This window comes from Zootoca vivipara, chromosome 3 (assembly GCF_963506605.1).
Source record: "Zootoca vivipara chromosome 3, rZooViv1.1, whole genome shotgun sequence".
Taxonomy (NCBI): Eukaryota; Metazoa; Chordata; class Lepidosauria; order Squamata; family Lacertidae; genus Zootoca; species Zootoca vivipara.
The window spans coordinates 36,772,773-36,787,912 of record NC_083278.1 but is presented as its reverse complement, the minus strand read 5'-3'; the positions used below and the strand labels follow the sequence as shown (position 1 = coordinate 36,787,912).

General features: G+C 44.2%; 1 protein-coding gene across 4 annotated transcripts in view; it reads left to right on the top strand.

Moving 5' to 3' along the window:
• The window catches only part of FILIP1 (filamin A interacting protein 1), an 84,912-nt gene that overhangs the window by 25,189 nt on the left and 44,583 nt on the right, over positions 1 to 15,140 (top strand). For all 4 annotated transcript variants that reach the window (XM_035109584.2, XM_035109583.2, XM_035109582.2 and 1 more), the window contains one exon: positions 13,114 to 13,392. In XM_035109584.2, the coding sequence (XP_034965475.1) occupies positions 13,120 to 13,392 (273 nt within the window). In that variant the 5' untranslated portion in view covers positions 13,114 to 13,119. The remainder of the gene's footprint in view (positions 1 to 13,113; positions 13,393 to 15,140) is intronic.

The window sequence follows — 15,140 nt, the reverse complement described above, 5'->3', positions numbered from 1 at the left end:
GTACTATACAGCTTTCCCCAGCCCCTCCTCTTTCCTTTCCCTTTTTTGCTGTTGTTGCAAGGATGCACAAACAATTCATTTAGAAAGGACATGGGGGAAATGTGTCTTGTGCTATTATAACTGCTACTACCCTGGGTGTTATCCCCAGGGCTATTACTTAAATGGTGACTTCATTTGATATGACCCTGCCACTGTCAAGCAAAATAACATTCTCTAGAGGTGAAGAAACAGTGCAGGTCCTGTTAGCCAGTGCAGAGACAGCTGGCACTGAGTTTGCGATTGGAGTCAATGGACTTGACTCTCGTTATGCTTCCAGGCAGAATGTCTGGAGCCAGTCACCTTCCAAGAAAGTTAATCTTGAGGGCTTGTGTACATTCATTTTTAGCACTGCTGTTATTGTATCAAGCCTGGTCTGGTAGCATTAGTGAGACAACTGTTCAGACAAAATGGAGACAGAAGGCTGCCAAAGGGGCCTGCCTTGTTCTTCTCCAGGAAATGTCTGCTCACACTAGAGGCGGGCACAGCCCTGAAGGGGTGGAGGGCACCTCCTTAAAAAAAAGAAAAAGAAAAAAGCAAGGAGAAGAGGCCACTTCATGCACTAGAACACAGAGGCCTCTTGGGGAGAATGCATGCTTTCCCCCTATTAACACTCATCTCTCATTGCTTGTTAATGTATATTGTGTATCACGGTGTTATATTGGCGCATAGGACATTGCCTTTGGTCCATCTAGCTCAGTATTGTTTACCGTGACCGGAACATGTGCAGATGAGGGCAACCAAGATGACCAAGGGCCTTGGAAACCAAGCCCTATGAGGAACAGTTGAGGGAGCTGTGTGTGTTGAGGAAGAGGTGATACGATAGCCTTCTTCAAATATCTGAAGAGCCATCATATGGAAGATGGAACCAGCTTGTTTTTTGCTTCTCCAGAGGGCAAATCATGAACCAATGGATTTGAATGACAAGAAAAGAGCTTCTGCCTAATATTAGGAATAATAACTTTCTGGTGGTAAAAGCTGCTCAACAATGGAATGGACTACCTCGAAAAGATCATAGAATCGTAGAATTGTAGAGTTGGATGGGACCACAAGGGTCATCTAGTCCAACCCCCTGCAATGCAGGGGTTGACTCTTCTCCATTGGAGGTTTCCGAGCAGAGGTAGGATGGCCATCTGTCAGGGATTCTTTTGCTATGATTCCTGCAACACAGAAGATGGACTAGATGACCCTTAGAATACCTTCCAAGCTTACAATTCTACTATTCTATGAGCAGCAGTAGCTCACTAGGGTTTCAGAAGGTGTTGCTGAATCCAAGGCTGCATACATGCTATACTTAAAGCACATTTAAAGTGCATCCCCTCCAACAACCCAAAGAACCATAGTTCAAATCCCCACAGACCTACCATTCTTAGCAAACTACAGTTCCCTGTTACATAGGGATTAGTCTGTTTTTTCCAAGCAGCCCTACAGAATCTGCCTTGCAATTCATAAGTTCACTGGAAGATAAGATTGCTTGGACTCGGTATTCATACAAAATGTGGCTTGGATGTTCATACAGATGTTTGCAGAAGACTCAGCTCATGCCAGAATCAGCATGGTGGTGAAATCCTCCCCTGTGAATTAAAATAGCCCCAAGATTGCGGAAAGCATAGTGGATTAGTCACATTCCAAGGAACAGCAGTTGTGCCCCAGGGATGCCTGTCTCATACTCATTTGCCCCTTCAGACCAAAAGCACTTCCTACCAGCATGATAAGGCAACCAGCTTTATAAATATCTAGCTAATTGGGGGTCTTCAAAGAACATTCCTATCTGAGCAGATAGCGATCCCTTCTTTCACTGACACACTTGACAATTGCTTCAAAAGTAAAAGTAGCTGTGTTGGGCCATAAGGAAAATTCCGAAATCCATATCAGGGAAATGCCAAATGTTGGTTTTGCAGTTAGTAATTAAAAATACACCTGAAAGGGTTTGCTTCCAGCTATCTTCCTCCTTAAAGGTAAAGGGCCCCTGACCATCAGGTCTAGTCGTATCCGACTCTGGGGTTGCGGCGCTCATCTCGCTCTATAGGCTGAGGGAGCCAGCATTTGTCCGCAGACAGCTTCCGGGCCATGTGGCCAGCATGACAAAGCTGCTTCTGGCGAACCAGAGCAGCTCACGGAAACGCCGTTTACCTTCCCGCCGGAGCGGTCCCTATTTATCTACTTGCACTTTGATGTGCTTTCGAACTGCTAGGTGGGCAGGAGCTGGGACTGCGCAACGGGAGCTCACCCCGTTGCAGGGATTCGAACCGCCGACCTTCTGATCAGCAAGCCCTAGACTCTGTGGTTTAACCCACAGCGCCACCTGGGTCCCTTATCTTCCTCCTTAGCTGGGCCCAAATTCATGATATTTCACCTTGGCCCCCAGGACCAGTTGACCTAGGTGATATGAAAGCTCTGTTTATAGTGTTTGCTGAGTGATCATTTTTTAACACATGCAGATTATCACAACATTGCAGGTGGAATTTGTGAATGCATCCATAATTTATGGTACCGTGTTTCTCCAAAAATAAGACACCGGCTTATTTTTCCTCAAAAAAAAAAAAAAACCCACGGTGGCTTATTTTCAGGGGATGTCTTATTTTTTTTAAATTAAGTATGGTACAGTTTAACCTACAAGGTTAAACTGCCTATCAATATGGCTTATTTTGGGGGTATGGCTTATTTTGGGGGTATGGCTTATTTTCGGAGAAACACGACACCTTATGTCAGCCTTCCCCAGTCTGGTGCCCTCAGAATGTTTTAGGGTTGTATCCAAAGTAGTACCATGGAGATTGTTTCATCAGGCAAGCATTTCTGCTTCCAGATAGGATGAGATCTCCCCTCTCTTCCCCACAACCCATGCTGTTCTGGGGGTTCTCCCAAATCCCTGGAACAGATTTGGAGAGGATGCAGAGGGCACATAGGGGGAGGAGAGGGGGTGAAGTCCCATTACTGCAGTGTGGATCATTGTGCAGGCTTCTGCTAGTGCAGAAAGTTAATAAAATATGGCCCATTAACTACCAATCCCATGATCCTTGACAGGGCCGGCTCTAGGGGTAGGCTGGGTGGCGCGGGGCGCCAGGGCTCCGGGTCGGCAGGGGGCGCTGCACGGCGAAGCCGCGCGGAAACCGCGCTGCGCCCACCCACCAGCCGCGGGAAGAAGCGGGGCAGGGGCGCCAAAGCGATCCGCGCACCACGGCGCCAGGGCGCCCCGACCTGCTTAAGACAGCCCTGATCTTTGACAATTGGTCATGCTGGCTGGGACCAATGGGAGTTGTAGCCCAAGCCCTCTGAAGGACAGTAGGTAGGGGAAGGCCACCCAGCCTTCCAGCTTTGGAGCCTTTGGGGTACATTTCATATTAATTGACTTCAGGCACACATCAATAAAATACTGCATTGCATGAGCTCAGGAAAGCTGTAGTAAGAGATGATCAAGTCTTGCATTTTAAAATATAGACTTTGATTAGCTGCAGTAGGTGTATGTGCAGTATGTGCAGTAGGTGACCAGATGGAAAACGGAAAATGTAAAAACTGAGCATGTGCCAAGGTTTGAACATAGTCCAGAAATTTGCATTGACGTTACTCTTCCAACAAGATATGGACATTTGAAACCACAAAATCTGTGAAGGGACTCAAAAAGAGGGAACCTCATAGGAGTTCTTGCCCTCCTGGTAGTTTAAGAAATATAGCAGTTACAAATATAACAGCTAATAAACTATGGCTCCAGGCATGGACTGATCTTGAGGACCAGTTTCTTTAAGAAGACATTAATACAGAACCATTATGTCAAAATGTGATTAGCACTGATTAGCGTGTTAACCTATTTCAATGTGTCCTAAGAAGGGCTGGAACTCTGCAGCAAATGAATGGCTGAGTTATGAATTAAGAATTCTCTGGCTCATGTCTCACTTCTGCCATGACCTCAGTAAATGGCTTGAGACAAATCACTGTTTCTTACGCTATGTGAACATTCCCAACTTAAAAAGCACTGTGGTTGTTCTTTATCGCTGCGTTTCAAACCACATTTTCAGGTTGTTGCACACATCAGCAAGGTGTGATGTATATCTAAATCGTCTGCTGCCCTGTATGTCCACAGCAGTGGGCAGAAAAGGGGGCAGAGCTGATTTAATCCAATGAGCAGTTCTCAGTTCAGACTGAAGTTGATTTGGGGTAAAACCACATCAAACCGCAGCATTCCACAAGAAACAACAGGCTAGCTGTGGATTGAAACTAACACCATTTATACAATGCAAACAAGGGGGGGGGAGTGCATTGGATGCAGAGTAAATGGGAATGTGCACATAGTGTGTTACAAAGATTGCACACCACTCCCAACCTCTGCCGAGATGTTCCAGTCGCTCACCCAGGATTTTTTTTCCTGTTGGGAAATCAAGGCACAGCAGAGGCTAGTGTCTTTTAAGAAATATGGTATATTGTACACATATTTACACCTGGGTCTACTTTGGAGTTTAGAGCATTACATCTCAAGAGCAGCTTGTTCCCCCAGCATTCCAGCCCTGGATTGTCAAGGCATCCAGACCACCATATTTGACTCTGCCCCAGCCTGCCAAGCTGGTTCCGGCCTCCACAGCAGCTCATGAAGTCCTGCCCGCTTCCTTTCCTCTTCCCCCAAACCCCTGCTGCAAGCAACTCCTCCCCATCTGTCTTCTCACCTCCTTTTTCCAGACCTCTGTTTTTTAAAAGGACGGCATTTTTTTCTGTGTGACATCACACCCTCTCCCGTCACCTAGGCAACATCTTCCTCTCACCTGCAGAGCCTCCTGCCTGGTGGATGGTTTCTATTGATGGCTTAATGACTTATTTCCAGAACCTTCTGTCTCAGGTCCTCACCCTGGCTTGGAAGAGCAGCTTAGCCTGACTTGGCATCTTCCCTTCAATACTCCAAATATTAATTAAATTCTACCATTTATTATTTTCTAACATTCACTAACCCTAGCAGTTATGGGTGCCTTTGCACCCCACAAACTCTGTTACCCCAGATCTGTAACAATAAGCTTAGTTTCATCCTCAAATCTGCAGTATGCAAATAATACTGACTTATTACCAGGTTTACTGAGCTACTGTGTGGGATATGCTTAGAACTCTGCTATAGAAATGATAATTTAAGAAGTAATGTTATGCAATTGGAAATCTGGCTCTCATTTAGCCATTTCAGTAAGAGCTGTGTGCTGTCGAGAATTTGGCTCTAAAAGTGTTATTCCCACTTCCTGCTTTTTTATCTGTCATACAGAATGCTGATACATTTGTGGTTTGCTTGGGCGTGCTAATAGGGCATATGGTTTTGTAACAACTCCATCTACTTTGAAGCAGGTTCCACTAATGCTTTTCATAATTTAGGAGTATAATTAGTTCTGATAAAACATTTTTTTAAAAAAACCAACAACACCAAACCATATGTCAGGGAATGAAAGAAACAAACCTTTGTTTATAAGATTGAAAACAAACTAGCATTTGTACATGGTGCCTGGATCATTGTGTTGTGTAATGTTTCTTCATTATTTTCATGACTGGAGGAAGCCAGTTTTGTTTTATCTTTGTTGGTTGCCAATTCATTTCTGAGTACCATTCGAAGTGCTAGTTCTTATCTTCAAAGCTCCTCATGGTCTACACTAGACTGCCTTCTCCAGTATATACTGCCTTCTCCAGTATATACTCTAGCCCACATGGTCTGATGAACATCCGAAGGCCTGTTCTGGGTCTGCCCATAGACTGAAGGGCATGCTTGGTGGTGGCACCTGTGCTGTGGAATGTCCCTTCCTAGGCAGACCCCTATGGATTTGTCAGAAGCAGGTCAGCAATAAACCACACGGAGTAAGTGAAGTTAACTCTTTATTAGACGAAACAAGGTATGCTCAGGAGCGCCTGGCCTAAAGAGCACAGCAGCTCTTCTCGGTAGGTCCTGCCCCTATGAAGCAATTGTGGAGACTGAAGGTCTCCACAGCTTTCCACCACTGTCTAAGCCTCCTCCTCCCCTGGATCCTTACCAAGCAATCAGAAACTATGCCGGCATGCCTGTCTTTGCTCCTCTCTCTTCATACCTCTCCTGGTCCTGGGAGACCAAGAGGTAAGGGGAGCTTGTTGTAGCAAGAGGGCAAGACACCCTGGTTTTTTCACCAGCCTGATTCATCCCTGCCTGTGGGCCTCCCTCCTCTCTTGCTTCTGCTTCTAGACTTCTCTCTGCCACAAACTCTCCCTGCTCACCAAGCTATATTACCACTTCAGCTTCTGAAGCCCCCCCCCCATTTTGACCTCTGACCATTCATCACCATCCCACCAGCAACCCCCAGGCTCTGAACCTTCTTCCCTTGGGGGTTCCCCCCCCTTGCTGCCTCCCACCTTCAAGATGGCGGGCGGAGCTCCATTCGTAAGTAGAAACATTCGTAAGTCGAGTCATTCGTAAGTAGAGGTACCACCGTAGGAAAAAAATGGCAAAAGTTTCCTAATACTGAGGATTCGCCATTTCAAGAGCAAAGGAAGCCTTTGGTAGGCAAGCTAATCTATCTGGTAACTTGCCAGATACATTCCTGCTGCTGATGTCGTCTTTCTTTGCTGACGATGAAACATATTTTGGAGCAAGAGACAGTTTGTTCATTTGAAGCTAAACTTCAGGAGCTGTGCTCACTGATGAATGTGATAACGTAAAGGAGGAGAGGAAAAGTAAGAAACACCTTGCATATACAGAGCTACGTTAAAGTGGTTTTCCTGTTGTTGTTCTGCTCCATGCCTCTTTGGTAGAGTGTGGAAACCTGAATGATCAGGATAGCCCTAACCATGTCCGCCATTCATTCTTGTGTCAGTGGCCAAATGGTTGTCAGTTAAGCTGATTGCATGTGACTTGAACATTCTTTGCCAGGCAGGAATTGTGCTTTTCAGTGGGTACGATGCTGCCATGATACTACTATAAGACCCAGCCTGGAAAATGTTGGACTAAGACCTGAGAGTCCAGGGTTCACTCACTGGGTAACCTTGGACAAGTCACAATCTCTCAGCCTAACCTACCTCACAGGGTTGGTGAGGATAAAATGGGGAGGAGAACCATAAGCTCCTTGGAAGAAAGATGGGATATAAATGTAACCATAGCTGCCAAGTTTTCCCTTTTCTCGCGAGGAAGCCTATTCAGCATAAGGAAAAATCCCTTAAAAAAGGGGATAACTTGGCAGCTATGAAATGTAACAGTGCTATTTTTCTAGAAAAAGAGGTGCCGAGACTCATCAGGAACACCTCCCTTGTTCCCTTATAATGGCAATGGTGCTCACTTGAGAGTTGCCAGAACTGAGTTGCAGAGAGCTTCAGCTGGGGAAAAAAAGCCCTGGTAACAATAAAATTTAAAAAAATAAGACTTCAGCCTCTGTCGATCTATTACCACTGGTGAATTGGTACAGATTTTTTTCATCTGATGAAATCAATTTCAGCTATGGACACTTCTACTTCTCTCATACCGGTATGAGCATATTTGCATTTTTTAAAAACAGTAGAATTGGTAGCTATTTCGATGTCAGTGAAAACAGGAGATGGGATCAAGGGGTTATTACTTACACCACTGTTCGGTTAAGCCAATTCATAGAAATGAGGTGCTAGTCAAAGCCAGCTTGTCTAACTGACATGTGCCTCTCTGTGCTTCCTATCTATATGTAATTCCAACCAGCCTCTTTATCTGATTCTACAAGTATTACTGATGTCACAGCATTATCTGATTTGGCCTGTTTTCCCAAGAGCTTTGATGAGTATATATCTTACACTAGATGAAAGAAAACAAGATTAGGTTTATCCTCTTCTGGCATCCTCTGTGTCAGCAAATTCCATGGAAATATTTCTTTCTGATCTCCGTAAAACCAATGTAGAAGTCATGTAATTAAAAGCACACATGTTGCTAATTATTGAAAATTGAAGCACTGTTTCCCAGAACAACAAAGGTTTAAGTAAATAACCAGAAAACTCATGTACCTACAAAAAATGAGACAAAAATTCACTGCATTGAAGAGTTCCGCAATACAGTGGTACCTCTACTTACGAATAACTCTACTTACGAATGTTTCTACTTATGAACAGAGCTCCGTCCGCCATCTTGGATGCGGTTTAGATAGGATTATTTCTACTTACGAATTTTTAGGTAGGGTTGTTTCAACTTACGAATGTTTTCTCCCAATGCATTCCTATGGGATTCGACTTACAATTTTTTTCGACTTACGAATGTGCGTTCAGAATGCATTACATTCGTAAGTAGAGGTACCACTGTACAGTATTTTCTTCATACTGTTGAAAACAATGTAAACACTAACTTTTTCACTTTAATTTCCCCCTTTACTTTTATCATCTTGGGTGTAAGATATATATCCAATTTTACAAATGAATACATATGAGAGTGGCTTTTGGTGGTTTGTGAATATTGTATGCAAAAGGCATGCAAAAGGATGCTGAGGTAGTATGGTGCTGGTAAAATTATTATTGCCAGGCTCCTTCAGTCATGAATTTGCAGCATTTACCAAATGAGATGCTTTAAAGCAATATAGTTATTTGGCTGCTTAAAAAAAGTGTGAGCTGCTTACTGTTAATAATGCTGGTTGGGTATATGTTTTGTTCTGGAACAACTTTTATTACCCACATCAATGAAGAAACCAGGTTTTGTTTGTCCTGTTCTGTTTTCATGCTTGGAACACCATGAAATCAGTGTTCTTGTAATATTTCCCCTTTTTGCATTGCCTCCTTTTTGCATCTAATCTCTCCTGGTTCCACTTTACCGGAATTCTGCACAGATTTCCTTGGGGTGTGTGTGTGAAGAATTTTAAGCAGTGCAAGACAAAAATCCGTTCTGTGCGCCAAACCAGCAAATTCCATTTGTTTATTCCTCATACTTCTTTCATTTCACTCGTATGCAAATATCTAAAATAGCGAGTTTGCTATGTTGATTTCCCTCTCATCTTTTGTTACCGAGTTAGCACAATCTACCATAGTTTTTGAACTCATAATTAAATAATGTGGAACAGAGATGGGAAGATTTCAGGCTTGTAGGATCTACTTTGCTTTTCTACTAGGAACCCTGTGACATGTGTATTTAGGAGACGCGCGTCTTTGGTAAATGAGCACACAATGTCAAAAGTCCTTTAGTGAAACAGTAGGTATACATTTCGGTAATACCTAGGTATATATGTATTTTGTTTTTCTAGCTTGATCAAAATTATTTATTATTTCATAACACGTAGAGTTAAGAGCTTAGGCGGCGGGTGGCTAGCGCCCCCTAGAATCCGGCGCCCGGGTGCCCCGCACCCCTTGCAACCCCAGGTAAAGAAGGCCCTGTCTATCAGCTGGGAAGCACAAAGCCTCCACTTCTGAGAGATCCCTGCCCTGCTTGCTCGCAAGTAGGAGCGGGAGTGGGCAGCTCAGCTGAGGAGTGCCTGGCTGCCTTCAGGTGGTGCAGGAGTTCTCAGATGCAGCTTCTAGGCTGCCTCCACCTTCCCCAACCTCAACAACTATTCAGCCTGGCTGCCTTAATGGGGTTGCAGGGGATCTGATGCGGAGGTGGGGGCTCCTTTAAACTTCTCCCTTGAGGGGAGTGCAGCTGCGAACCCCGCAACAGAAAGTGTGACGGAGCCTGCACCTCCCCAGCTGAGCAATCCAGCTCCTGTTCCCGTGCAAGCAGCATCGCTGCCTAGCAGAGCAGCCCGATCCCACTCCTACTTGCCTGCAAGCAGGAGCAGGGTGGGGGTGGTGGCAACAACCCTTGCCTGCTCGCTTGCCACCCGGCCTGCTTTCCCTCACTCTGAAAATGGAAGTGTGGCACTCAAAACGGAACTTATACTCAAAACAGAGCATGTTCTGCTTCCGAAAAAAGTTTGAATACCGGAACATTCATTTCCGGGTTTGAAGTGTTTGGGTTCCAAGTAGTTTGAGAACTAAGCTGTTTGGAAACCGAGGTACCACTGTATTGCTCCACTCTCTCTCCACATAGATTCGCCAACCTCCCCTTCTAAACTAAAACCTCAGTATTCAGGTTAAATTGTCGTGTTGGCACTTTGCGATAAATAAGTGGGTTTTGGGTTGCAGTTTGGGCACTCACTCTCTAAAAGGTTTGCCATCACTATACTAGGAGATCCTGCTCAGCCTTCCCCCAAGAACTGCTCACCAATAAAAATGTACTGTACTGCTCATCAATAAAAAGCATGTTCTACAAATAGGTCATTATTATGTGATGTTCATGTCATTTACTGATGGGGTGGAGTCAGACCCCACAAAACATCTGAGTCGCCATGAGAGCCAAGTACTTTTTCCTGAAAAGGAAGTACCTGTAGACTGAAACGCTCATGACCCATTACAGTTCAGTAGCAAATTGAATTGGCCTGAAAGGAAAGATTGGCCAATGTTTATTTTTCCACCACAATCCTGAGATACCAATTGTTTCCTAAACCCCATTGTTCATGTTCATAATAGATATTTATTTTTAGAGTGGGGGCACTGATCTTCTAAGAGAGAAAAATGTCACTGGTTGAGTGGGGATATAAAATGGTGAAGCAGCTACAGAGCTTAAGGATGGCAATGGAGATTGAACCATGGTATTGGAAACTACAAAAGTACATGGCAAGCCACCTTATCGCAAGTTAGACCTTGATCCATCCAGGCCATCTCAGTATTGTGTATAATGAATGGCCACAAGCTAGTTTCAGGTGAGGTCTTTTTTAGCTGCCTCTGGAGATGCAGGGTAGGGATTGACCCAGGACCTTCTGCATGCAAAGCATCTGCTCTGCCACTGAGTTAAAGCCCTTCCAGCAATCATCACTGACTGCCCCAAGGTTTTTGAGGAATTGATCTAGGTGACTGTTCAGGAAATGGAGCTTCAAAATCATATTGCACCCAAGATTGTGGAAAGCCAACAACATTTTTTCAGCCACAACCTCATAGTTGTCTGCTTTTTTGTTGCCAAGGAAGTTTTTGATAACTGCCATGAAAGACTGCCACACTTTCTTCTCTTTGCCATTCATCTTCCTGACAAATTCCTCATCTCGAACAAGGGCACAAATTTGAGGTCCATTGAACACACCTGCTTTGATCTTCTCAAAAGACAAAGGGGGGACAGCTGCAACTATATGTTGAAAACATTTACCTTCAGTATTGAATGCCTTCACAAATTATTTCATCAAGCCATCTTTTTGGTTGATTGTGACATGGAAGGAGGAATTCTGGATTTGAGTCTGAGATGGATTTAAAAGAATTAATTTGGAGTTTGAAAAGTGACATAAGAAGTAAGGATGAGATCTTGCAGATTTATTATTATGGTTCAGGATCTCATAAGCCAATATTGACCACAAGGCCTTTTGCCTTTATGTGGTTGAATTAAGCTTTACTGAACATATAAAGGTAAAGGGGCCCCTGACCATTAGGTCCCGCCATGAGCGACTCTGGGGTTGCGGTGCTCATCTTGTGTTATTGGCCGAGGGAGCCGGCGTACAGCTCCCAGGTCATGTGGCCAGCATGACAAAGCCGCAGCACACGTAAATGCCGTTTACCTTCCCACTGTAGTGGTACCTATTTATCTACTTGTACTTTGGCATGTTTTTGAACTGCTAGGTTGGCAGGAGCTGGGACTGAGCAACAGGAGCTCACCCCGTCGCGGGGATTTGAACCGCCGACCTTCTGATCAGCAAGCCCTAGGCTCTGTGTTTAACCCACAGCATCACCCGCGTCCCTCTCTGCTCTGTAGTTTTCCCCCAAAATTAATTAATTAATATTACAGACAGAGGGTTTTTTTCCCCCTTGAGAAAAAATGTTGCAAGAACAGAGACAGAAGAGGATATCATGGAGAGATTTTAAGCCACAGAGGATAATGGTCTTTACTGATTAGTTCAAGAGAGGAGCTTCTACATCTTACAATACTTTAGAAGAGGCTGAGAGGTGCAGTTGGAGAGAAACTGGTAATGATTAGGTGGATGGAAGCCTTTTTTGAGGGCAGGAAAGCTACATAGGAAAATGGAAGCTATGCAGGGAGGGAAGGAGAGAGGTATGAAATTGTGACAAACATTGCAGGTGAGAATGAAAGCCGGAATTTGAAAGTATTTGTATGGACAAAAATATTAAATATTCTGCAGTGAGAAACTTTGGGAGGAAGCTACAGTTTTGTACGGTCTCGCCAAGTCCTTTTAGTGACTGTTGAAGAGCTAAGCATTTAATTGTTGCCAAAACCGAATATGGCCCTGTTATTGGAGGCTGCAATCTGGTACCAACTTACCTGGGAAGAAGTTACACCAAACTTAACGTGGCTTACATCTGAGTAGATTTAGGTTTGCAGCAATAGTTTTGCCATCTTCCTCCTTCACTTTTAAAATGGTCGACTCGCATAAAGTTTGCCAAAATTCTGTTTCATTGTGTGTGGCTGACTGACAACTGCAGTGAACCTGCCTAGATGCTTAAATGAGATATCAAAGTATTTTCTGCAGAATTTCATCGAACAAGGTTTTGTTTGTAATTATTATGAAAGTATCTTACTTTTTTTAAAAAAAGATTAATACATTGTTACTGGTTTGGAAGTTCCTGTCGCAGATGACAAGAAAGTAAACAAATATTTTCCCACACGTTTTCAAATAAAACTATTTACCCTAGTGTCACAGGGGCGCTGGCGGCTACTCTAGAGTAACGACTCCGAAACATTGCCTTTTCATGCTTTTATTATGTGCAGACTATTTACAGTGCAGAAGCTGTATAATGTACATGTTCTCGGTCTGGGTCAGTACCCCGGAATGGGGATTCCCGCGTCTTTTTCCAACAAAGTAGTCATGGAATCCCAAATCTCCTCCCCCTTTTCTTCATGCGCAGCTCCGGAACTGGAGGGAGGGGTCTTCTAGCCGTGTTTTCCTGCCTCCCCTTTTCCCTCTCCCTTCCTTCCTCTCCCGGTCGGTGCAGGGGCTCTGTGACCCTGTCAGAGCCATGCCCTCTACTTCCTGTTTCCCCGCTAGACTCATCTCCTTCCCCGCTCCCGCTTGTACTCGGGGAGGAACTGGTTGTCACGATGGGAGGGGGCAGTCTATAGCTCCTGTCCCTCACACCTAGCATCCAATTTTATTTTATTTTTGTTTATGTTTTATCCAGGTCAGGATGAGATCCCGAAATCAAGGTGGAGAAAGCTCATCCAATGGGCATTTCTCCAAGTCAAAGACCATTATAAACAACACAGAAAACCAAAATCTTCAGGAAGATGCTAAGAAAAAGAACAAATCTAACCGGAAAGAAGATGAAGGCTCAGGCTCAAGCAACGTCAAGCAGCACAGCAGACTGCCAGGTCCTAGTGAGCGGAAAAGCAAGAAATCAATAGATCTTTCTAAAGAGGACCTGATTCGTCTCCTTAGTATAATGGAAGGAGAACTACAGGTATATCAGAAATTCTCTGCCCCCTATTTATTATTTTTTTTGAATTATTTTTTGCTTCTATGCTATAGAAGACATTTGTGCCTTGACATATATAATGCAGAGTTCCTTTGTACATGTGCCATACAATCCAACCATTTTGGAGACATATGTCTGGGCTCCTTTGGGAGGAAGGCCTTATAAAAAATTAATAATGAATGAATGAGTGATCTTAGGGAGAACACTTGGACTCTCCTTCAAAGGCATAAAGTCCCAGTTGACTTGGAAGAAAGGAGAAGCCAAGTCTCCTCTCTGAGGTCAAGAAAGATTGAAGGCCAAACTACATCCCTGTGATCTCTGTAAAGGAAATGAGAGCCCAGTTAGTCAGCATCTAAGTCTGTATGACTCCATCTGCCTCATAACAGCATCCAAAAATCACTAATTAGGAAAGAAAGAAAAAATCCCATTGTACAAGACAGCATCACACAAACAGAACAGGGAAGCCTTTTGCCAGAAAATACACAGAAACATATAATACTTCTCCGCCCAACAAAAGCAGAACTGAAACTCAGCACCTATTATACCAGCATTTGTTGATATTCTCAGGGGGAAGGAGCTATTGAAATGAATAGACTGAATGATCCACAGGGTGGTTGTGTGTCTGTTTTAAATGAACTATTCCCCCCCCAACCCCGCCCCCCATGATGATTCCATGTCAAATCAATGGATAGAGTGGCCCAGATGATAATAAGCTAAGGGTGAAGAGTCTGGCAGGACTGCCCAACTATTTTTTGTTGTTTAGTCATTTAGTCGTGTCCGACTCTTCGTGACCCCATGGACCAGAGCACGCCAGGCACTCCTGTCTTCCACTGCCTCCCGCAGTTTGGTCAAACCCATGTTGGTAGCTGACCTAATACAGTGGTACCTCCGGTTGCGAACTTAATTTGTTCTGGAGGCCCGTTCTTAACTTGAAAATGTTCTTAACCTGAGGTACCACTTTAGCTAATGGGGCCTCCCGCTGCTGCCGTGCCGCCGCCACGCAATTTCCTTTCTCTGGGGCAAAGTTCTCAACCCGAGATACTACTTCCGGGTTAGCGGAGTTTGTAACTCGAGGTACCACTGTACATTGTAGCATGTTATATATGCTTTTCCTTTCCTTTGCTGTATGCAGTCAACACCTTGTTCAGTGTTTTGAATTATGGAACTTTAACCATAGTCTTCTCTCTCTGGGTCTTCCTATAGGAAGAGCCAACGGCTGACTAGCCCTGCAGCTTTTTTTAGTGTTACACTAATGCCAGGCATTTGCAAACAAATCTTTATACATTTTGCGGTGACGAAACAGGGAAGGGCTAACTTTGCTATCAGAGTTTATCCTGTTGTGGAAGAAGGCAGCTGGATTTTTATAACGTGGTTGAAAAATTCAGTGAAATGCTTGGCAGACTTGGTTAGGGGAGGTAGGAGGCAGGAAGTGGCACCACCTGACCAAAATAGATAAGGAAAGGACCTTTCGAACACATGAGGCAGGAGATAGGAGAGGAACCACCTGTTAACAACACAAGCACCACCCAGATACCTCTTCAGATATCATAAGGCTGCAATTCCCATCAGCCTTAGCCAGCACGAGCAATAGCAGTCCAGCAGGCATCTGACTGAACTAGCTACATACTGGTAATTCCCCTTTCAAAATAAACGAAACCAGGCTAATTGACAGCAGGGATTTTTCTTTGCTAGCAACTACAAATGGAAGGATAAAGGCATGCTTTTGAACTGCT